The sequence below is a fragment of the Phyllopteryx taeniolatus genome, chromosome 8, assembly GCF_024500385.1.
Source record: "Phyllopteryx taeniolatus isolate TA_2022b chromosome 8, UOR_Ptae_1.2, whole genome shotgun sequence".
NCBI lineage: Eukaryota > Metazoa > Chordata > Actinopteri > Syngnathiformes > Syngnathidae > Phyllopteryx > Phyllopteryx taeniolatus.
In genome coordinates this window covers 3090001-3114519 of record NC_084509.1, presented here as the reverse complement: position 1 = coordinate 3114519, position 24519 = coordinate 3090001, and the positions used below count along the sequence as shown (strand labels likewise).

The 24519-nt window shown below is 39.5% G+C and overlaps 2 protein-coding genes across 2 annotated transcripts in view; one reads left to right on the top strand and one right to left on the bottom strand.

Annotated features, from left to right (window-relative positions):
• Positions 1-1656: 1656 nt before the first annotated feature.
• si:ch211-235m3.5 (BICD family-like cargo adapter 1) lies at positions 1657-18284 on the bottom strand. The gene is made up of 9 exons (XM_061782231.1): positions 17924-18284; positions 16704-16919; positions 9991-10110; positions 9348-9494; positions 8482-8652; positions 6541-6699; positions 4640-4752; positions 3728-3848; positions 1657-2542 (listed from the first exon to the last, which is right to left on the bottom strand). The coding sequence occupies exons 1-9, from the start codon at positions 18167-18169 to the stop codon at positions 2336-2338; spliced, it is 1500 nt and encodes a 499-aa protein (XP_061638215.1). The 5' UTR covers positions 18170-18284; the 3' UTR covers positions 1657-2335.
• Positions 18285-21136: 2852 nt separating this feature from the next.
• Positions 21137-24519, top strand: part of im:7138535 (uncharacterized protein LOC797998 homolog) — a 12162-nt gene continuing 8779 nt past the window's right edge. Inside the window, exons 1-3 of the mRNA XM_061781228.1 lie at positions 21137-21316; positions 21485-21591; positions 23520-23645. Coding sequence (XP_061637212.1) covers positions 21273-21316; positions 21485-21591; positions 23520-23645 — 277 coding nt within the window. The 5' untranslated portion in view covers positions 21137-21272. The remainder of the gene's footprint in view (positions 21317-21484; positions 21592-23519; positions 23646-24519) is intronic.

Sequence of the window (24519 nt, the reverse complement as noted above, 5' to 3'; positions counted from 1 at the left end):
CGTCTGACAGTCATACTCATTAATAAATTATGGCTTCAATATTTGTCATTTTGACGTTTTTATGACATCAACCTTGTAATGGTGGACGCAGTTGCAGTCTGAATCAAAGTACCAGTATATGAGATTTCGTTGTTCCATCATCAACTATATCTGTCTATGGATTCATTTATCTTTTCCAATTCTGTTTTCAACCCTGCGAACAAAAAACAACAACAACAACAACAACAAAAAAAGTCTATTTAAGCAGATTAATCAGATCTCAAAAGTAAAAATTTTAATTCAGCACTCTATTTTGCAAACAAACAAATACCATTGCTGATAGATTGAATTGGATAGTTAATGTATGGACAATAGTTCTGGTTTCTATTTTGTGCGATGTACTTCTTGTACGCATACACGAAGTACATGTAAGAAGAAATGTAATTACGTCTCCTATTGCATGCTATTTATATTACATATATTTCCTACAGTATGTCTACAATTGCTGCTGAAATAAAGGTTATCTTGTCTTACATTACAAATATTTATTAATAATAATACACTTTTAACCTGCCCGCGTTCTGAAGTGTCCCTATAACTGGAAGTGTGTGGCATAACCCCCGTACTTGTTAATTAGTGTGCAAATCCATGCATGTGGCACATGCACTTGATGACGCAAGGGGGTCTGTCAGTCATGGGCAGTAAGAATGCTTGCCAGTACTCGCCCCACCACCACCACCACCACCCTTACACGCCCCTAACCCCCAAGTTAAACAGTGACCTCACTGTTAAATATTAGTAAATAGTAGTAAACCAGTAGTAAACAAAATGTAAACGTCTTGCTTACCGACACATTTTTGGAAACAGCTCACAAAATTTAGGCAGAGTAATTTTGCATCTGACTCTAAATTGCCCTTAGGTGTGAATGTGTGCGCGAATGGTTGTTTGTTTCTATGTGCCCTGCGATTGGCTGGCGACCAGTTCAGGGTGTTGCCTCTCGCCCGACTATTGCTGGTATAGGCTCCAGCACGCCTGCTGCCCTAGTGAGGATGAGCGGAACGGAAGCTGAATGAATGAATGAATTTTGCATCTGCTCTAAATTGCCCAGAGGTGTGAATGTGAAACTTAAAATGCCATTTTAGTTCTTTTTTTTGTTTGTTTTGTTTTTTAAAAAAGCTCCCATTTAAATTTTATTTTGTGCACGAAAATGTTTTTTCAATTTTTGTTTTAGTTATTTCGTTTGTTTTCGTTTGCCATTATACCCTTGGGGCAGCCACACCAGAGACACAACTATTTTAATATAAGCATTAAAAAAATAATCTGTTTTCCATAATATAACCCCCTTGGCGTACTGATTTTTGTTTAGTAAAAGACTTGCTACCGCCCAAATTTACTGTATTGTCAATAGGTTCACAAATTTCAAACTCAACCTAGAAATCGCATGCGTTTGCTAAGAGATGTTAAAGAGCGATCAGGAATGCTGAGCTAACACATAATTAGAGAGGCAGTGCGCAGGATAGTGGATGACATCAGCGCAATCTGACAGGATACTTAGTGAGAACTTTAATAAGTATTATTATCATTATCATATAATTCTTATTATCAATTCTTCTTATTATTATTACAGAAAAAGTAGAACAGTTTCCACAAGACATCAACAAGAAGCTTACTCTCCTGTCATTATGACCCAATACACCAAGAGGTTTATTACACGTACTGTATTATGAAAATTAGATACATTCGAAATGTAGTCACATTTTCAAGTAAACAATGCCGTGATGGAACATGGAATGGTTATTGGTAAACAAAAATATTGACATGGCGAATGCATTACATATCTTTACAAAAACCCAAATAAAAATGGTGCAAAAGTAAGAGCTTTCTTATTATACTCTGGAATTCTTTGAGAATTTCTCACATTTGCCTCTTTTGGCAAAATAAGAGGATGTAACTTCCACATCTAACTTTTGTAAGTAAAAAAATAATTACCGTACAAATGCATTGCTCAGTCCTTTTTCCCTGGCCCTCCTTTTTTTTTAAATACATAACAGCAAAACCTCAGCTGCCTCTGTGACATAAACCATACAAAGTCTCAACACAAAGACATTTACAAAATCATAGATATTTCAAAAACAATGAACAATATTTACAATCTTAAGCATAAACCCCAAGGAGAACATGAAAACTTGCTCCAGGGTTGGTCACAGTATAGGATGATTTACTTTAAAGTGGCTCTGTTGTTCATTCGAACACAAGCGTCTTTATGGCTGCTTTTCACCAAACATCCATCATCCCTCCATCATTTTCTACTGGTTCTGACGAGCAGCCAGGAGGTAGCGGGAAGCCCCACAATTTGTTATTGGCTATACGATGCCCCTTTGCCTCGTCTTAACCAGTCTCGCCACGGGGACTGGACCTTGTCCTGATTGGGGTCTCCACTCCAAGGGAAAGCGGTCCTGATGGACTTGCGGAAGAATGATATTCCTTGCGAGGTGATCTTTTGAGGCTGCTCCGACTGCTGCTGCGACCTCAGCTGTTGGTTGATAACGATCTGGATGTCGTCCTGACGAAGAGCGCAAAATAATTGCCAATGAGAAGATTACCAATGACGCATTATGTTGTTTTATAAAGAAAAAAAAACATGTAACATGCACAAAGGGAAAAACTATTTAACTGTGGTATGGATCAGAGAACATTTAAAAACAATTTGTGCCCATTTTAGTTAAACTTGCAAGTAATTTTTCATCACTGTCCTTAATTCCTCAATAATAATTGCAGAAATCTTGTATAGTTTGGTTTAGGATTGCAGTCTAAACTGCAAATGGTTAATGTTAAAACATCTATCGCTGGTAATTACATTCACTGCCACTGACGGCTTTAGAAGTCAAATATCCAAGTTAACTGGGAGGGCTGGCAGTGGATGAGTTTTTAAAGCATTGAAGCAAAGATGTTTTCTAATAGCCATTAGAGAGCCAATTTTTCATCTAAAATCCTGAGGAAAACGTCCATCTTAAACATTCCTGACATTATATATGAATTCATTATTTCTTATCATGCAATGGTATTTAATACTATGATTTCCAATTAGAGCAGACAGGACAAAGCTGAAAGCTCAAAACTAAGTTATGATATTGGTTGAAACTTGCATGAGAATTGTTAAAGAAGTGGGATGACAGACAAGGGCCACATACATTTCTATAAAACCCAAGTGTATGATAAGTTTGACTCGTTTCTCAACATGAGCTCTGCTCACAGACCAGCAAAAGGACTGAGAAAATTGTAATATGAATGCTGGACCAGTAGATGGCAATGTAAAGAAACATTACGTGTGCACACACAAAGAGCTTGTCCTCATGATCCCAAACTGTCTTTTGAATAGCTTTAATCAGCTTTTGTATGGCTTTAGAGTTTGACGAGTGTAAGTAATGTGACTCTGTTGGTCACGGTAGTGGTATAGAATATGTACACTGTATTTGAGAAGTGTTATAAGCACAAACGCTACAACAGTGCGGTGGTCCACCACTACTGTTTTGATTGTGACATTTTCCCAGGTTGAACACTTAACACACATGCATGTCCTGTATTTTCACAGATGACCGTTTTGAGTAACAACAACTGAATCATTGTCAAAACGATGTATTTGTTTTCAGACTCGAAAACACTATTGTATTATGACAAATGGTCAACATGAGTTTCTAGTGCATACAGCCCTGAAGAATCAATGTAAGAACACAAATGAAGAGCTTACCTGCCAGGCCTCCAGTTCCTGTGAAAGCTCCAGTTTACGTTGAATCGCGTCTAATAATTGATTGTTCAGAGACATCATTTCGACTTTACTCCGGACCAACTCGGCCTCCATCAGGTTTTTCCTGGAAAAAAAATCAGTACGTGCATACAATATGTACAGAAAGTCATTCACTGTGGAGACGTTTTACTTCAAAGTTCTTCAAGAACTAACACTTCCTCAAATTCCTCAAACAGTGCTGTGGATAGTGCATTGTATTTACTTTGTTTTTGTGGACCACTACTTCCTTAATTTGACATGAGCAATGGGCATTATGGGCTCAATCTGTATCAATCTTTTAACATATACGTGCCTGCGTGCGTTTTCTCCTGGTACTCCAGTTTCCTCCCACATTCCGAAAACATGCATGGTAGGTTAACTGAAAACTCTAAATTGTCTGTAGGTGTGAATGTGAGCGCAAAAGGTTGCTTGTTTAAATGTTCCCTGCGATTGACTGGTAAGCCAGTTCAGGGTGTACCCCGCCTCTCACCCGAAGTTAGCCGAGATAGCCGCCAGCACACCCTATTGAGGATAAGCGGTTAAGAGAATGGATGGATGGATGAATATATTGTAAATTATTTAAACTGAGCATGATAAAATGTTATATTGGTTACAGACTTAATACACATTCTTCATATTCTTAGAGGGTTGTCCAATGAAGATATAACAATGTTGTTTGATTATGTTTGTGGCATTTTTAAGAACCATGAATAACGGTTAAAAGGATTAACTGACATTTGCAAGGATAACTAGGCCTTCATTTTGAAAAACCTAATTGAGGACTTTTTAAGGATTTCTAAGGATCTGCGGACACCCAGTATACAGTATAGATATTACTGTTGGTTTAAAGGAGATTGCACATGAAGGATAACTGACTTGGCAATGGCTTCATCTCGGTCTCTGATGGCCTGTTGGGCGACTTCAGCCTGCTCCTTGACGCTGTGGAGCTTCTGCCTCATTGCAGCATTCTCCTGCTGCTGTTGCAAATTCTGAAAAGGAAAAACAGTTCAGTGATTTATCTCCTCATTTGCTGTAACTTTACTGTAAGAACTATTTTTTATAGCATTGATAACATGTTCATATCATGTAGCGGTGTGAATCCGCTGAAAAGGTACCTTAAAGGGAGTTAGTAATCTTATTGTCTTATTAGATGTGAAATTTTTTTTTTTATTAAGTATTTGTCTTTTTTTTTAATCACCATATGTTGTAACTGGGCGGCACGGTGGACGACTGGTTAGAGCGTCAGCCTCACAGTTCTGAGGACCCGGGTTCAATCCCCGGCCCCGCCTGTGTGGAGTTTGCATGTTCTCCCCGTGCCTGCGTGGGTTTTCTCCGGGCACTCCGGTTTCCTCCCACATCCCAAAAAAACATGCATTAATTGGAGACTCTAAATTGCCCGTAGGCGTGACTGTGAGTGCGAATGGTTGTTTGTTTGGATGTCCCCTGCGATTGGCTGGCAACCAGTTCAGGGTGTATCCCGCCTCCTGCCTGATGACGGCTGAGATAGGCTCCAGCACGCCCGCGACCCTAGTGAGGAGAAGCGGCTCAGAAAATGGATGGATGGATGGATAGTTGTAACTGGCAGCAGCATTGTGTAGTTTGCACTTGTGCCTCACAGGGTTAAAAAAGATCCAACTCAGACATCCAGCTTTTATGTAAATACAATTGCACTCTGAGTCTATGACGCAGAGATGGGTTGAATTGAGAACACACAGATGAGACGTCTCATAAAGATCTACTTGGGTCACAACCCTCCCCAGCAGCTTTGTGCCACCTGATCTCTGAAACCATACGATGTGCTTGAATTCCCACACTGATCACACGTCCAGACAACAAAGCATGATGCAGCTTCTGGAGCATACAGGAAGAACAAAAAGATCGGATGGCAGCAATGCATTTGTTCAAAACTTTCCCCCAGAAGAGACTATGACGTTTTGGCCTACTTGTATTGTTTCCCAAGCAAACAATAGGTTCGGGCATACAGTACATATTTAGCTACGGGTATGAATTACTGTATGTTCACATTGGTTAAACTCACTCACATTCAATGAAGGCTTAAAAAAGCATTTAATATATCAGCTGTAACGATTAGCCAACATTCGTAAGACGAACAGGACAAAGACATGACCTGTAATTTTTTGTTCCTTTTCAACTTTTCTCAACTGCAGGTCTACAAATTGACAGACTGGCTATCTGCAGTACAGTGGAACCTCTAAGGTGAAAATCATTCTGTTCAGGAACGCTATTTTACCTGCGAATTGTTCCAATTTTAGAAGAAATGTTTCCCATAGAATACAATGAAAACAGAATGAATGCAACATAAATGGTCTAACATTTTTAATAATCATAAAAACAATAATTGTTAATAAATTTCCGAAATAAAAGACTTTATTGACAAAGGCGTAATGTGAAAACGTTGTGGTGCAGACGCGCCTCACGCATTTCATTTACACAAGTTAAGCACTGTAAAACAATCAACCACTCTACCTAACTTGTCTCAGTTCCATTCAAGGTTTTTCATGAGAACGTTTTTCTGTGTTGCTCATGTTTTGTTTGCTTATGAGGGCTTCAGTTGATTTTCTTTTTCATGGTTCACCACCTGCATCTATTGAAAGTGCCTTCTGCTGAAGTGGTGCTATAAAAATACATGACCTGTGACATATTAGGACACAGGAGTTTTAGAGGTGTCATTTTCTGTTGAATTCTGGTTCTAGAGGTTTTTTTCACTGTACTATTGCAGTAGATGTAGATAATGGCAAATTTTACGGTTCTGTTACCTGTGTGCCGGAGGCCTGCGCCAGAGTTTGGGCCACGGTCTTCAGCTGGTACAGAATGTCCTTTAGGTTCTCCTCTTGATCTGTATCTTCATAACACGTTACACTCTTCTGGGCCAGTGGCAGCAGTAACTGAAGGATCAACCCCATTTCCTCTGTTAGCTATATTTAAAAAGAAGAAAAGGTACATTATGTGGACGGTAAGCCTTAAAGCATGTACATCTCAATGAATTCGAATATTGTGGGGAAACTTCATTTATTTCAGTAGTTCAATTCAAACCGTGAAACTCACTACCGTGAATGGATTTAGTACACTGTTAGCTACATTATGTTGACAATAATTCTCAAAGAATGAACAGGCACATCTCATACATTTGAATACTCTGGAAGACAGCAGCTCAGTTCAAAAAGTAAAATTTGTATATGATTTCGATTCATGACACACAAAGTGAAATTAGATTTTATAGGTGACAACTAATGAAAACAGAAAATTCAACATCAAGAAATTTGAATACATTAGAAATAATTTTTGGAAACGTAACGTAAAAATGAAGTAGCCATCTGAAAGTTACTTCCCAATCTGTTTAATCACTCTGTATAATATGACTTTTACTTTTGGAATTGAACTACAGTGATGAAATATTTTTACCATGATATTATCGTTTATTGAGCTGCACCTCTATTTAATTATCAATATTTTTTTTTACTCATGAAACAAATTCTATGTCACATGCTCAATCCCTTTTAGGACACTGACGCAAGATGGTGCTGATATACATTTACTTATACATTTTTTTTTAAGTATCTTATGACTTCCTTTCAAATACTTTATAGTCGAAGAGATAATCATAAATGTTATGATAAGGTGGCAAACATATGTGGCAAGCACATGTTCTGGAGGGTTAAAACAAGGAAACGCTCCAACAATGTGGCTGACAAACAGGAAACCTATTGAATGACTCATAAATGTTGTTAAATTATATTTTCCTGTGGTAAGAGCATGTAGGAGTGATTATGGTTGGTGGGTTTCCCTGTGTTCTTCAGTTTTCTTCCACACATAATTCAAAAAAGAAAACTGTTCTCCCATATACTTGTTGTGTAGGTTGATCAACTCATTTCGTATTACTTGGCCTTCACAACCAGTGTCAAATCTCAAGTGTACTGTACAGTACACAATGTTCTCTCATCACGTTCTGTCATCAGGAGACACTGCTACTGTGTTTCACTAGCAGACCAAGGTATAATAGTGGATGAATAATAAGAGTCAATGCGATACAATATTTACATTTCGGTCATAAGAATTATGGAGAGTGAAACCAGACCATTGTTAACACTAAATAGCCTCACAAAACACCTCTTTTGGTGAGCGAACAAGAGCCGCACGGCATCATACTGCACTGAGAGGTGTTTTGAATGTGTTAGTTACCTTATGTAGTACACAAGTGGAGACTTTGGTAAAAGGCCATTGTTTTGTCTCATAATCATGTTGAGGATCCTAAACACATTTAAGAGTTTTGCATAGTACTTTGGTATACATACAGCTAAACATACTGAGAGAGGCAGACTAATCTAACAAACTCATCTAAATGGGCGTCGCTCCAAAAAACATAAAATGAATGTCACTGTGACATAAAATGAGCATCATCAATGTGGAGCACAGAACGTGAATCACCTGAAAAAAAGAAACCTCTCATCATAGCGTGAGAACATCTTTAATACTGCGCAGGGAACTCGTTTCCAAGATCTGGCAAGGTTCCAAACTTTAATTCATCTGAGAAACTCTTCATGTACCTCAGTAGCTTTGATTACTTACAGAGAAAAGCGTGCAGGTGACAAAGGGAGAAGTCTATTTGTTTCGAGACTGAATCTACGAAAGTGCAGCGCACTATTAGAAAAAACAGCAACGATATATTACATCTCTATGAGTTCTGTTTGTTTTGGTACCTCTTCTTTACTGACTCCTAAGTCAGCCATGTCCAGCTCGGAAAGTAGGGATGCATCTCTGAGGCTTTTGGATTCTTGTAGGGAGACCTGTTCTTCCAGCTCCTCCACCTGTGCTTGAAGCTGCTGTGAGCGACCCTGCGCCACCTCCAGCTCCTGTAACGCTTCAGCGAGCTGAAAAAAACAACACACGTGAGACAAACATATTGCTCAGAAGTATTTTCACCTGAAAAGTAATTATCGTGGGATTATTTTCATACGCAATTACCCTTATAAGGGAGGTTATTGTAACTAGAAACCCAAGTTTCAGACAAATACAATAAATAAATAAATAGCGTAGACCAAACAGGAAAATAGAGGCAGCAGCTACTGTATGATCTGCTTTGGATGTCAGGAAAGCAAAAGTGAAACTGCAAGCTTGTAAACAATAGCAACGACAGTATAACTACTTTAAAGCGCTGATGATTTTTCTTCATGGAAAGAATGTTTTTACTCTTTTCTTGACTGAATTCTTTTAAAACGCAAATTACTAAGATGGATGTGATCCAATTTCTAGACCCGAGGTCATTGGGGCTTTTTTTTTTTTTTTTTTTTAAACTCATGTACAACACTTCCAGTGAGACGAAAATCCTGACATGCCAGATTCCTACTTTCAGTCAACATGAAACTTAACGAACGTGTGGAATCCAGAGCTGCAAGTGAAAGTTGCAGCAAATGGGACACACAGATAACGTAAGCTGTAGTAAGTTTCTTTTCGTTTATTTACATAAGTGTCTTCAATCAGTCACATTTTTAAACATGCACAGGTGCATGCATAGCGCGTGTATGTGTGTGCGTGTGTGTGAGTGTGTGTGTGTGTGTGTGCCTACCTGGTGGTCGTGCTGCTGGTTGAGCTGGTCGTGCGCAGCCAGACGTGTGCTCAAACTGGCTAAGTTAGCTCTCAACTCAGCATTCTCCTGACAAACGTTCCCCAAACGCTCCTCCAGAGCTTGTTCCCTTTGTGTGAGGCGCAGCACCTGGACACACACCCAAAAACTGACCTTAATCTTCTGAGATATTCCTAAATATGACCAATTTCAGTTATCTTACCACTGAGGACGTCAACGGGAGTTTTCAAAAACTACTGTTGTGATTTTTGTGGTAATGAAAGAAATATGGGTCAAAAAAAGGGAAGAAAACTTAAATTTCTGCAAACTCTTTGGGACATTTCCTCAGCTGGGGAATTGTTGGGGAAAAGTTGGAAACAATCAGTTTTAGTAAGAAAAGGTATTGTAATTTAGGTATTTTCACAAGATTTATAAATGTATTTATTCCCCCATTTGGCTTCATTACCTTAATATTGACAATATCTGTCTTTGTAGGTTGTTTACTTTGACTATAGAATTGATTTCAATTCTTTTTGCCTTCTCATTGATGCTATATACAGTATATGCTAAAATAAACTTGATTAAACTGATATTTCATTTCCAGCTAATTTGGATTGCAGTTTGGTTGCACATAATGTTTATTTACCTGCTCTCTCATGGCGCTGATCACCTCCTCATCCTGAGGCCTGTTATGGTTTGTAGTTTTTTTCAGGTCTTGTTTTAGCGTCTGCAGCTCACGAGCCATGACCCTCTCCACTTCCATTGCCTGTAAACAGTAAGCAGTACTTATCGATAATATCATGTCTGTTGTCATTTTTTGTTCTTTCTTTTAGAGATGTGGAACATAAAGGAGGGGATACAAAAAAACAAGTTTAAAAAAAATCTCTTAGGGGCATTGGGTTTAATAGGATTGAGGCCACAATCTCCAACCTAAAAACAGTTGAATGTAGCCAGTATGTCTGTCTATCAATACGTATGTGCGCCTCTAAATCTCTGTTGGGGTTGGCTAAGAAGGCTTTGAGACTGGGTGTTCCCAGGTTCCAGGCCCGCCGTTGACTAAACCTATAGAAAGATTCCCCTTTGTTTTAACACCTTGACTTATAAATATCTGGTAGAGTACTACAATGTATCTAGGTGTAGAAGTAAAATGTTAATAGAAATATGTTGTACTATTCCATTGTGGGGGCACGGTGGCTGACTGGTTAGAGCGTCATCCTCACAGTTCTGAGGTGCGGGGTTCAATCCCCGTCCCCGCCTGTGTGGAGTTTGCATGTTCTCCCCATGCCTGCGTGGGTTTTCTCCAGGCACTCCGGTTTCCTCCCACCTCCCAAAAACATGCATTAATTGGAGACTCGAAATTGCCCGTAGTCATGACTGTGAGTGCGAATGGTTGTTTGTTTCTATGTGCCCTGCGATTGGCTGGCAACCAGTTCAGGGTGTACCCCGCCTCCTGCCCGATGACAGCTGGGCTAGGCTCCAGCACGCCCGCGACCCTAGTGAGGAGAAGCGGCTCAGAAAATGGATGGATGGATGGATATTCCATTGTTTGTGCTCACTTTTATTCTGTTTTGAAATCTGGTGAGAATATTTTGGGTTATTCCTTTCGGAGTCCAGGCCCTTCAACTAGAATATAATATACATAAAAACCAGTTCATTCATATATAAACATACAGTACAGGTATATTTTTTCCCGGCTCATAGCGCTTTGTTTGTATGCTTGCATTCCACAACACAATAGTGGCCTCATGCTGGTTCATTACTTCAAGAAACACATTGCGTTCCCTGAAGTAAGAACAAAGGAACAATACCTCCATGTAAAAAAAAGTGCTTGGTAAATATCTATAAATGGATGAATGAGATGTGATGCGAAAAATAACAAAAACACAAGCCAGAAATGAAAGAGAGAAGAGAAGAATTATGAGTGTAATCCGTGTTAAAAAAAAAAAATATTAAAAAACAATAAAAATCTATTTAACACCTTTGTGGTGCTACTAAAGAAGGCCAAAGCCCAAAGAAACCCGTTGGCCTCTCTTCAACACTCCCCTCAAGTCTGGGACTCTTCGTTCCCATTACTCAGCAATTTGGAGGATATCTGTCAGGTCCCAATTTGGCCAAATAATAAAAGATGAAATGTGTGCCATGCGCCAGAAGGAGCAGAGGACTTTTTGGTATCATAAGTGACATCATCATACCGATATTCGACAACAATGTGGCGGTCAGTCCAAATGTTGTGCATCAAGTGGGTAAAAGGGGACAGCTTGTGTCTACGTGTCTAAAGTCGTGTAAATAGGAAGTGAGGCAGGCGTGAGTGTGCGTGTGTAATAAAATATAGCACATAATGAACAAAATCTAAACGTAGCTTGCAGGCACACTATGAGGGAAAGAAGCCTGATTCCTGGAGATGCTGTAATTACCGGCTGGTCTCATCAACACGGACCCCTCTCACAATAGAGGCGGCGACCCGCTGACAATCAGCAGAGACACAAGTGGAGGGAGAACGCTCCATTTGTTAGCAAGACAAAGACTGACATGATAACCCCTTATATGGCCCCCGAGCCCCAGGCCATCTCTAGTCCACTTGCGAAGCTACAATATATAGCAGATGACGAGCCAAGCTACAGCCAAGTCCCTCGGGGGAGTGCACAAAAAGGATGGCTTTCCCCCTGGATGATGGCCTGTTTGCTCTTTGGATGCAACATCAAAAAGAGCAAAGGAAAGATTTATCTCTCTCTCTCTCTTCAATATATATTTTATTCTGTCTGTGATGCTCGCTTGCAAGGAGATAACTGTACTCCTCTACTGTCCTGACGTTTTTCTCTTTGTATAAAAGAACTCCAACGCAAATGATTTGTCTCCAATAACAACTTGTGGAACTGCACTCTGTCTTCGATTGGATGCAAAACCAGATTTCAAGAAGTCACAGTTTTATACAGTCCAGGTGTGTAGACTTATTATGATGATCTTAAAAGCAACACAAGTTTTCCATGTGACTCCAGTATTGCTTATCGTAAGGTTCTTTTTATTTTATTTTTCCAGTTCAAAATCCAAATTAGATATTTATAGTGCCAAGAAAAGGTATTTTGTGTACGTCCTGATTTGACCAAATATATGACACTTAATGTTTCGGACCATCACGGCAATTTTAATATCTCCAAAAGCCTACCCAAGTTAATATAAACTGCAGTTACGAAATGAATGTTTTATTTATGAAGGGGAAAAAACTCCGAACCTCTCTGACCCTACATGAAAAGGTATTTGACCCCTGAACCTAATAACTGGTTGTGCTAAGCTTGGCAGCAATAACTGAAATCAAGCATTTGCGATAAGTGGTGAGGAGTCTTTCGCATTGCTGTGGATAAATTGTTTTAACTCAGTCTTATTTGAGTTTTTTTTTTTTTTATTTAAGCTTGAACAGTCAGTTTAAGGTCATTCCGTAGCATCTGAATTTGATTTAAGTCCGGACTTTGACTTAGCCACTGTAAAACCTTTTTTTTATTTTTTTTAACCCATTCAGAGGTGGACTTGCTGATATCCTCTTTGTTGGGTTGTTGTCCTACTGCATAACCCAAGAGCTCTTGAGCTTAAGGTCGTGAAGTGATGGCTGGACATTTGCCCTGCAGGATTTTCCAGTAGAGAGTAAAATTCATTGTTCGATTAATCATAGCAAGTTGTCCAGGTCCTGAAGTAGAAAGCAGCCCCAGAATATCCCACCACCATGTTTGTCTGCAGGCTTGATGTTTATTTTATTCAAGTTATTTTTATGCCAGATGTAACGGGTCTCACATCTTCCAAAAAGTTGAACTTTTGTCTCCAAACAATATTCCTCAAAAAGTCTTGGTTATCATCAAGATGTTTTTTGGCAAATGTGAGATGAGCCTCTGTATTCCTTTTTATCAGTAGTAGCTATCACCTTTGAACTCTGTGATGGGTGCCATTTTTGACTCCTCCTAGATGAGTTGCCTTTCCACTCATTGATTAATTTTGGTTGGCAGACCAATCCAATCCTGTGAAAGTTCTTCACTGTTCCTTTTGTCTCACCATATGGAGATTATGACTGACTGTTGTTCACTTGAGTCCCAAAGTATTGGAAATCTCTTTGTAACCTATTTCAGACTGACAGATTTAAGTTTTTCTCAATTGTTCTTCAATTTTCAGGCCTGGATGTGGACAATGACATTGAACTCGACGGTGAAAAATCTTTGTTTAAACACGGTTAACTCATAATTTAACAAAGAGGGCAATTCATGTTTCACATAGGACACCCACAGAGACTCACAAGGCACAACCATTCACACTCACATTCACACTGTCACTGAGTGGGAACTGAACCCTCAGAAAATAGGTGAGTGAACCACTAAGTTATCAGTGACTGTCCAATATACAGTCTCTTGTATTGCAATAAATCTATCTTATCCTCTGGCACTGAAATATTCTGGAACCTAAAAGTGTTACTGAGATAATCAACAGTTCACCTATTCTGTTGTCCTCATAACCTAATTGAACTGTTCATTTGACTTTATTTATGTGCGTGTATACAGGACTCAACATCAATGATAAGAAAATGTCCTGCCAACTTAATGACGTGTTCTCGAAACTGCTGCATTGTATACTTCTATCGTATAATAAAGTTAATAATTTATCAGAGTAATATAAAAAAAATAATCATTCTTGTATGGTTGACCAGCACAGACAGTACAAACTTCAACTGAAACATTATTGCGAGATTAGACCACACCAGTTCTAGCTTAGTGTGCCAATATCAGAGTGTACTGTACTGTGTTGTTACTTCTTTTGTAAAGTCTCTCAAAGCTATTTTAAGTTAAGCAAATGGTTCACACAATGAAAAAAAACAAAACATTATTTTCATCTTGTCGTTCAACAATTGTTTGTCTCTGGCTTATCCGTTTATATGTTCTCTTGATATGTTCGGAACTTTATCAAAAATCTAATTAATAATACATTTCCTGATAGAGATCATTTAAACAAAAGCTTGCTAACATTAACTTACTGAGTGCTTATCATGTTGCCACAGGTAAAATTAACAGAACACTACCAGTGAACAGAGCAACGGATAAACTATCCCTCATATCTTATTACATACTTCTCAACACTTGAGCGACTATCCAAACAGTCACTGCCGTACTACGTGACACATTATTGTTTTCATACAAATATTTCCTCAACAGTATAGCAAAGCGTTCCTGTTCACATCTGTTTTGCTGCTACCGCTACACAAGCAATACGAATCCAAGTGGTCCACTGAGAACAGAAATCCCCTCTTCCCAAAAAAGTTCAGAAATATGTGTTTAGCAGATTATTTCTCTGTTTTAACAATGCTTCTTGCCAACACATTTTATACTGTTGTGTATAACGGAGTGGCCTGCAAACAGTTTTGACCTCAACTCGATTGAACACTGGGAAAGCTTTGGCATGCTTTGGTGTTACAGTGACCAACACAACCACGTTGACAATTCCTATTTTTCAGTGGAATGCCATCCCACAACCGCAGGTAACTAGACTGGTGACGAGCATGAGAGGGAGGAGGCGCCAAATTGTTGCGGCTCTGTATGGTTCTTTCACATGCTATGTCAAATTGTCAGTGTCTTGTTTCCTGTTTGTTACTGATTAGACTTAAATCATTGAATCCACTAAAGAACATCCAACAAGAGTCAACAGACTAAACTGTTTGGCAGTAATTGTATTGGCAAGAAGCCTTGTTAGGGCAGAGAAATCCACTACCAAAGACATATTTCCAAACATTTTGTTTTAGGTTGTTAATATTAAATTATTGTTGTGCCCCACTGTACACACAAAACTACTACAGTATACTTACCAAAGGCCCAGCAGAAGCACCTAACACCAGGTCAGGTAAAAAGATGTCATTGGACATTAGCTTCCTCTCCACACTTTCTCTTTTACAACATATCTGAAGGCAAAGAAAACAGTTCCTCCATTTCCTTTGCCATCTCCAGCTTAGGTTTTTATCTAAATTGTCTTTTTCCTGCACTTCAAGGGGCTCTGGTTTCCACAGTAAGCCCTCGGATGCAAAGACATCACATTCACAGTCTGCTATTCTGTGGACCTTGACACAGGGGAGGGGAGTGTTGTTTTGGATTCATTTTTAACTTAGCAGGAACTAAATGGCTTCTGCACAAGAAACTTATCTTTAAACGCAAGTGTGATGCACAACATCTCTTAATATAGGGAAATATACTTGAACAATATTATACCTCCTTCTTAGGCTTGTAAAGTCCAATCAGCTTCTTTGTACATGTGGTGATAAGAAGTCCTTAAATATGTCACTGCTTTGATTGTCCTCACAGTAAACACTGCTTCCTTAGCTTCTAACTATTAATGTTTGACTGAGCACCGATGACAATGAATCAGCTGTATACCGCCACAGACATTTTTCCATTAGGTCATATATGATTGCCTACGATTGTTAAAGACTGACATTGTGTACCAAAACGACCTATGTATCCTGATACAGTATAATGAAGTCTTGCAAAATATGCAATTTCAGGTCTGCAATTAAAATATTTATTAATTGTCAGTGAAGTATCATAAGTATTAATAACTTCCTCTATACCCACAAAACAGGTTATAATTTCATCAGTCTTTGTTTATTATTATTATTTTTAGGCTGTTTTTTTTTTTTTGCCTATGTATGGGGAAAAAAAACATGAAACTTTGTGAAGGGGTTTGGAGAGAAACAGATAACATTATGGTTCGGACTCTAGTAAAAGAGTAGATTCACCTTGTGAGTTCATGAATTTTGAGATTTTTCCTTCATTTCTCAGTGAATAATTGATCAATCATGCTTCCAGAATTTAGGCTTATGCAGAAGTTGAGCATCTAGGTGTACAATTTTGGCCCTGATCACAATTATAAATAAGTATTTAAGTTTGGCGGACGATTGCACTATTCTATAATAATTCAACAATGGTACAACTTCTCTGGGTAGCATTATTCTGATCGATAGGACATAGGAAATTGAACAAGATTCCATTAAAAAATTTTAAAAGCGACCCTAGTGAAGGAAATTTTGTTGAGCGCTCATCCCTATTAAACTGTCTCAGAGGTTGAAGTAAAAAAAAAAGACTTGCTTTACTGTGACAGCACAAAAACTCAAAAACTGAGGCTGTGTGCGTGGCCTTGTGTGTCAGGCTGATAACTGAGAGGTTTATAAAGGACACAGTGTCAATGTGTGGGGTGGACTGGGCCAGTGCTTGTCTTATCTGCGTTACACCTGGCGTCTGTTGTTACATGATCACCTTGAGGGCGTTTCATAGAGACACGAGTAAATTATTCGCCTGCCCTACTGTATGTGTGGTTGGGGGTTGGGGGAGTCGGACTCACAGCGTTGAGCTTCTCCTTCAGTTGCTGCGTGTTCTCGCTGTATTCCATCTGAGCTCGTGTCTTGTCCCTCTCAGCCTGGCACAGGGCCTGAGTGAGCTGCTGCACTTGAGCACTCAACTCCCTCGCATCCCTCTCCAGGTCGCCCACCTGACTCTCCCACTGCGACTGGCAGCTTTCCAGCTTCAAGCGTAGCTCATGATTGCTCTGTTCCAGCTCCTATGTGAGGTGCATGGGGACATGAACACCATGTGAATCATAAACATGTCAACTCACTGCTACAGTTAATTGAATGTATGCAAGTACATAATTCGAATGCTTTTTGGAATTATCATTACCACAATAACCCACTAACATCATCACATCACTGCAGTTGAGAGAGTGATTTTGCACTTCAGAAGCTGTCGACACTGCAACAGCACTGGTGTCTGCATGAGACGTTCTGCAATATTATCCACTCACAGTTTAAAGACACCCCACTAAACTAATATTGAGTCTAATATTTAGTACTTAGCTTGAATTAATCAGCTCCAAAGTTCATTCTTAAGCAAACTTGCCACTTCCACATATGACTTTCAAATATCTTTCAAGAGTTCATAAGGACAGACAGACAGACAGAAAAACATCGTTGTTGAGGTTGCAATAAAGTGTTCCTCATTGTATTTGAAATAAAAAATGTCCCCTCTCATGTAGCTAAAGAAGGTAACCAACATTGGAAAACACTTCTCATAACCGCACTAATAAACACACAACACTTATTGTTGAGAGTTAAAAAAAATTATAAATATATATATTTTTTTTAAAGACAGATGCTCTCTCTATTAGATCGCAAAGATTGGACTGCGGAAATGGATGTGCGCCGACTGACTATTGTGGATCCTAAAGGTACATGCAGTGTTGTCTCCCAATGTAAAACTGATCATTTAAAACACTCAGTGTACAGTTTACTGCATCTACAATTGTGCCCATATGGCAAAAAAGTATTGTGATTCATCGACTCCGTGAATTCTTTTCAGCAATCTGAAGCCTAAAGAATATTCCGTTAATAAATATTTTAAAGTTATTTCTTTTTTTTGTAGCGTTTTAGATCAATTGGCGTACTTTCGACATCTTTGATACCAGTCGAGGGGGATAAATCAGTGGAGAATCCATTGACGTAACACGTAACACTGACGCTCTAAAAACAAAAACAAAAAAGGCAAAGCTCTTCGAAAAAGTCTTACCTCCAGCTTATCTGCGTACTTCTCATGGAGTTTGCCGCTCTGCTCTTGGAGTTGACGGTTTTCCAGCAGCAACGCGTTCCCCAGCTGGGCAGCCAAAATAACCTCTTCCTCCTTTTGTTTCAAAGCGGCCACAAGTTGACCGGAGTCTTGGTAATCGACTATTTCCTCTTCTCCGTAGTCGATGAAAAAGTCTTCCTCCAGGCCCATTTGCTTGACCGAGAAGCCCCACTCGTATGACCGATCCATGACTCCTTATCGCTCGCTCCAAAGTGGTGGAATTGAACGCAGCACGCGAAAGACACTCACAATGTGTGCACCGTGACACCTGACCCTGGTGTACAGGGGGTGGGGGGGGCGCGATTGTCATCTGCAGCTGACTTTTGTGCCCAGGGCGTCGGCTTGTATCACCTGGCAACGCTTAGCGTCCTTTCGCAGCTCTACAATACAATTATTAAATCAACTAAAGATAATACAGCTCCAGTTTCAATCACTCTAATCATGCAACCATTGAACAATCTGCTGTTGTGGTTCACTTTCATCCAACTGGGCTGTTTCTATTGTGCACCTCGTGTAATAATGTTAATAATAATAATAATAATAATACTCAACTGGGATTGGGCCTCCAATTCACTTAACCCTCAGTAGCATTATAGAAAATGGAGGGGAGGATAGTACATCTGCACCCCAGGCGAGAGGTTTCTGGTCAGGTCCTCCTGTGTGTGGCCTGCAGTTGACCAGTGATCAGCTAATGAGGACAAATGGTGGATGGATGGATGATAGAAGGATGGAAGAAGAAGAACCACCTTTGAATTTGAAATGTGTCCTCTGCATTTAACCCATCACAGTTGTGAACACAGCAAACACACACAGGCGCAGGGGGCATAGCAGTTCAGGGTAACGGTGTCTTGCTCAAGGACACCACAGCTGTGGGACCACAAGATGATGGGGGGCGGATGCTCCATTGCCGCATCCTCTCCAGTTCCCTCTCTCCTCACTTGCCAAATCTGGTGGGATTTTTTTTGGTCTACATTCTTTTGCCGTTCGATGACTTGAACCAGGATTGCCACAATGGCACGCAGCATTCTTAACCGCATGGCTATGGCTATATAATGGTATAGCTCGAGCTATAATGTTAGAAACACATAGGCTTGATGCACCTTCAAAATTAATGTACCTCACAATGATACAGTTACAGTATATATGAGAGACAGTTTCAATTATGAATGAGCTTTATTGTCATTATACTGTACTGGAGAAAACAATCCTTGCAATAAAATCATAAAGGAATAACACAGCACAATAAGAAAAGCAATTAAAAAGTGTTAACATGAAAAACGAAAGATACAAAATGCAGCATTTTACTCTATTCTGCACACAAAGCAAGATAAGTATAAATCACAAACATCCACATTTCAAGTTAGTAAATTGCAATAAATGTGGCTTATTTCCATACCCAACAAATAGTCACAAAGCCTTTCCCCGCATGATCAAGGCTGCCAAGCGGAGGAGAGCGTGCTTGCATTGTTAGGCTTGCTGCTAAGGGTCAGCGGTCGGCCCTCAGAGCATTTTATTGAGACGGGGGCAATGTCAGGGGAATAAAAGACAGCGCATCCTGACGCATGGCACAGCTTTGTTGTCCCTGGGACCAAAGCGTCAGCACATATGGCAGTAAGGTCCCAACAGAAAGCTGGCAAACACACACACTGTATAGTGCAACAAGCCTCCTTATGCTGTCATTGTCTAAGTTGCGTCAGATGTGTATTTCCTGCATGTTTCCTGGTGGAGAGCATCTACCCATCCATGTTCTATAGTGGTAGTCCTCATTAGGGTCACGGAAGAGCTGGAGCCCGGCAGACACAATAGCTACCTTCCAGAATCCCAATCATTTTAAATGACAGATTCAAGTGTTATCTTTTTTTTCTCTATGATACTACTTGGAGAAAACCCACACAAGCTCAGGGAGAACAAGCAAACTCCACAGAGGTCAGAACAGTGAGTGGCAAATGTGGTAACTCTTCCGCCCACTTCTCGCGCCCGAGCTCATCTGAGATGAGCTGACGCAAAGTGGAAACGTGTGCTTAAGTCTGACAAGTCCACATTTTAAATTGTGTTTGAAAATCATGGATGTAGTGTCCTCTGGGCCAAAGACGAAAAGGACCCTCTGGATTGTTATCAGCGCAAAGTTCAAAATCCAGCATCTGTAATGGGATGGTGGTGTGTTAGTGCCCAAGGCATGTGTAACTTGCTCATCTGTGAAGGCACTATTAATGTTGAAAGGTACATACAAGGTTTTGGAGCAACATATGCTGCCATCCAAGCAATGTGTTTTTCAGGGACGCCCTTGCTTATTTCAGCAAAACAATGCTAAGCCACATTCTGCATTTGTTACAACAGTGTGGCTTTGTACTAAAAGAGTGCCAGTACTAGACTTGATCAATTTTTCAGTTTGAACATTATGTTGTCTTTGTAGTGTATTTAATTGAGTATAGGTTGAAAAAGATTTGCAAATCACAGTATTCTCTTTTGATTTATGTTTTACACAATGTCCCGACTTCATTGGATTTGGAGTTTTATGTAAGTTGAATGATGTTGGGCAAGTTTGATTTATATTATCATTTCATGGTCCGAGAACATGTTTCATAGTGAAAAGTGTTTCCCTCAAAAAAAAAAAAAAAATGTTAAAGAGGCATGCAAGCATAAAAATGCAACTAACTCTTCAATAAAACATAGTTCACAAGAAAAAAAAATTGAACTATCCCAAATACTACATATTTCCTGTATATTCAGCAACATAAACAGTTACCTTTAATTTACTACTGACACAAACAGACAAACCTTTCCTTTTAAGATCCGAAGAGACATCTAGTGGAACAAGAAATACGTTCCTTTTTCTGTTAATCACTACAAGATTATTATTAATCATTACCTATATATATATATATGCATGCATACATTCATGTGTTTATATTTATAAAATAAAATGAATGAATGAATGAAAAAAATAATTATGTACTGTATTTAGCGCAGCGGCGTAAGGGATTTTAGTTTCATATTTATAGTTTTACAGTTTTTCCATACATATATTTACTGTAATTATGAATACGATTATACTACTGCGTGAAGTACTGAGTGGTACTGTAGTTCGACTTACGTATAAATTCGGGTTACGTCGCCGTCGGAGGAACGTAACTCCAATTGCTGTCTGTTCACTCTCCGGGCAGCAGGTGGCAGCCAACTTGCTGTTCATTTCCTTAAAAATCAGGAAGTTGTGCACGTAAACACTAGAACGTGCATGGACGTTTAGGAGTTCAATTTAATTTTCAATTTGTAACAAACGTGCTAAGTAGAAATGGAGAGGAGTGCCGGGATCATTTCTGTAATTAAAGCATTGGGGTAAGTAATATTTAACTGCATGTGACGTGTGTTTTCTGAGCAGTCACTTCCCCTTCACGTTTAACCCCTAAGGCGCAACATTAGCTTGGTTTAAATGTGTTTCGTGTTGTAAATATCATCTACTGGACGACATTTTAACTTGTTTTACTCTCATTATTGACTGCATAGGTACCAGGGTGGTTGCTGCTTGTCGAGGTGTACATGTGATGAACTTCCATGTCCACTGTTAAACTGGCTTGCATCCCAGCTGAAGTGTCTGTGTCCCGAGCTTCGCGGTATGAAAGTCAAATACAGTGAAACGCAACTTCTACCCACTCTTTAATGTACTGCAGTGTTTCTCAAACGTTTTACTCCAGGTACCGTCTCAAAAAATACTTAGCTCTCCTCCAAGTACCGCCATAATGACCAAAACTAAAATACAGTAGTGTAGTATGCCGGTGTTTAAAAAAAAAAACAAAAAAAAAACGCACAAGTTTCATTCCTACAATGTATATTTAATAGTATTGGAAGCCAATGCAACATGATACACTGTTTGACCCTGACCATTAACCCTGTACTTAATTAACAAAAGGGGAAGGCGGGGGGACGGGGACGACTGTACTCAAATAATGATTCAATTCAAATGTATTCCACATAAAAGATGAATAAAATCTACCCAAATACATGTTTGAAAACAAACAGTTCCAAAAGATTAAATGGAATGTATTTTACTTAAAAGTTAAATATAACTGAACTATACTTACGCATGGCACAGCTTTGTTGTCCCTGGGACCAAAAGCGTCAGCACATATGGCAGTAAGGTCCCAACAAAAAGCTGGCAAACACACACACTGTATAGTGCAACAAGCCTCCTTATGCTGTCATTGTCTAAGTTGCGTCTAATGTGTATTTCCTGCATGTTTCCTGGTGGAGGGCATCTACCCATCCATTTTCTATAGTGGTAGTCCTCATTAGGGTCACGGATGAGCTGGAGCCTATCCCCAATTGACTCTGAGTGAAAGGTGGAGTAAGGCAGACACAATAGCTACCTTCCAGAATCCCAATCATATTAAATGACAGATTCAAGTGTTATCTTTTTTTTCTCTATGATACTACTTGGAGAAAACCCACACAAGCTCAGGGAGAACAAGCAAACTATACTTAACAAATGTATGGTACTGGATAGTAAAAAAAAAAAAAAAAAAAAAAAAGCCACTGTAACATTGTCCACAGCTCAAACATTTAATTCAGTGATTATTTAGCATACCACTAGAGGGAGCCCACAGACTACTAGTGGCAAAACTAATGGTACTCATACCATACTTTGAGAACCGTACTGTAATGAGTAACAGTTAAAAAACACATGCATTCCAGTCATTTAAATGTCATGAAGCTGTGGTGCTAATCATTGATCATGACATCTTGTTTTTATCTTGAAATAGTACATTATGGCCTTGGGGTTCGCACATCTGCCCCAGAGTTGAAGGATCCTGGGTTCGAATCTCTGCTCAGGTCCTCTTGCTTCTGTGGGATTTCAATGGGTACTCAGTCTTTCCTCGTTCCAAAAATTTGCTTCATCAAAGACTTACTTCCGCGACACGGTGAACGACTAGTTAGCACATCTGCCTCGCAGTTCTGAGGACCCGGGTTAAAATCCAGCCTCACCTTTGTGGAGTTTGCATGTTCTACCTGTGCCTGCATGAATTTTCTCTGGTTTTCTCGCACATCCCAAAAACATGCATGGTAGGTTAATTTAAAACTAAATTGTCCGTAGGTGTGAATGTGAGTGCGACTGTTTTTTTGTTTATATGTGCCCGGCGATTGGCTGGTGACCAGTTCAGGGTGTCCGCCGCCTCTCGCCCAGAGTCAGCTGGAATAGGCTGCAGCACACCCGTGACCCTCGTGAGGATAAGCAGTATTGAAAATGGATGGATGGATGGATGGATGGAAAACTTTTTTTCCTTAGGTGTGAGTTTGAATGGTTGTTTGTCTATATGTGCCCTGCAATTGACTGGCAACCAATGCGGTGTGTACCGCCTCTCACCCAAAGTCATCTGGGATAGTCTCCAGGTGACCTGGGACCCTAATGAGGACAAGCTGAATTAAAACAGGATGGACAAGTAGTAAATGATTGCCATATTAGTATAAGTGCTCCCTTCGTGTACTTCAAAATTTTGATTGTCAACTCCAAAATGTGCTCAGTAATGTTATTTTCTTTCTGCAGACTCAGGTGAGACAGGTGCCGTCTTCCTAGTGAGAGAGCTGAGAAACATCCTGTCTGACTTACAGTCTCCCCTCACTGGGCTTACCTCAGAGATGCTTGAGCCTTCTGTCCTCTACAAAATTACTGGTAAGAACAAATAAGAAGGGGGTTTTATGTGTAAGGTAAAAGCAGCTGTTCGCAATTTGCATGTCTAAGACCGGCTTCTTTGATGTGCTTCCTGTTCCCTCAATAATATAAGTATGCATTGTTATTATTATTAAATCGACGTAAACGTCACGCCATTGCTCAAAATGGAGGTCGGTCGTCAATTTAGCACAGTGGTTGGGATTATTTTTACACTTTTTTTTATAACAACAGCTTGGTTAAAAACAAGTTGCAAGTCCTTCAAAACAAGATTCCTGTCGTATACGAGCTCTGGCTCAAACAAATGTAAATATCAGACAAATATAACCCAAGTGAACTTAAAATGCTGTTTTAAAATGTGGATTTCATTTATTAAGGAAAAATAACTTTCTCTGTGTGAAAAGTAATTACCCTCTTGTTAAATCATGAATTAATTGTGACAAATTACAATTTTTTGTTTATTTTCACCGGTCACAACCAAGCCTGATTACCTCCAGGCATGTTCAATCAAGAAATCACTTAAACAGCGTCAGTCCTGACAAAATAAAGTTAGACAAAAGATTTTAAAAAGCTGCAACAAAATGACACGATCCAAAGAAGTTCCAGAAGAATCGAGAAATAAAGTAATGGATATCTATCAGTCTGGAAACGGTTACAAAAGCCATTTCTAAAGTTTTAGGATTCCAACAAACCATAGGGAGAGCCATTATCCTCACATGGAGAAAACATGGAACAGTGGTGAACCAACCCGGAGTGGCTTGCCTACATTGCCAAGGCCTAGATTGCCCCAAGAGCACAGCAGTGACTCATGCAGGAGGTTACAAAGGAACTCAAGACAGCTTCTAAAGAACTGCAGGGCTCCCTTGCCTAAGTTAGG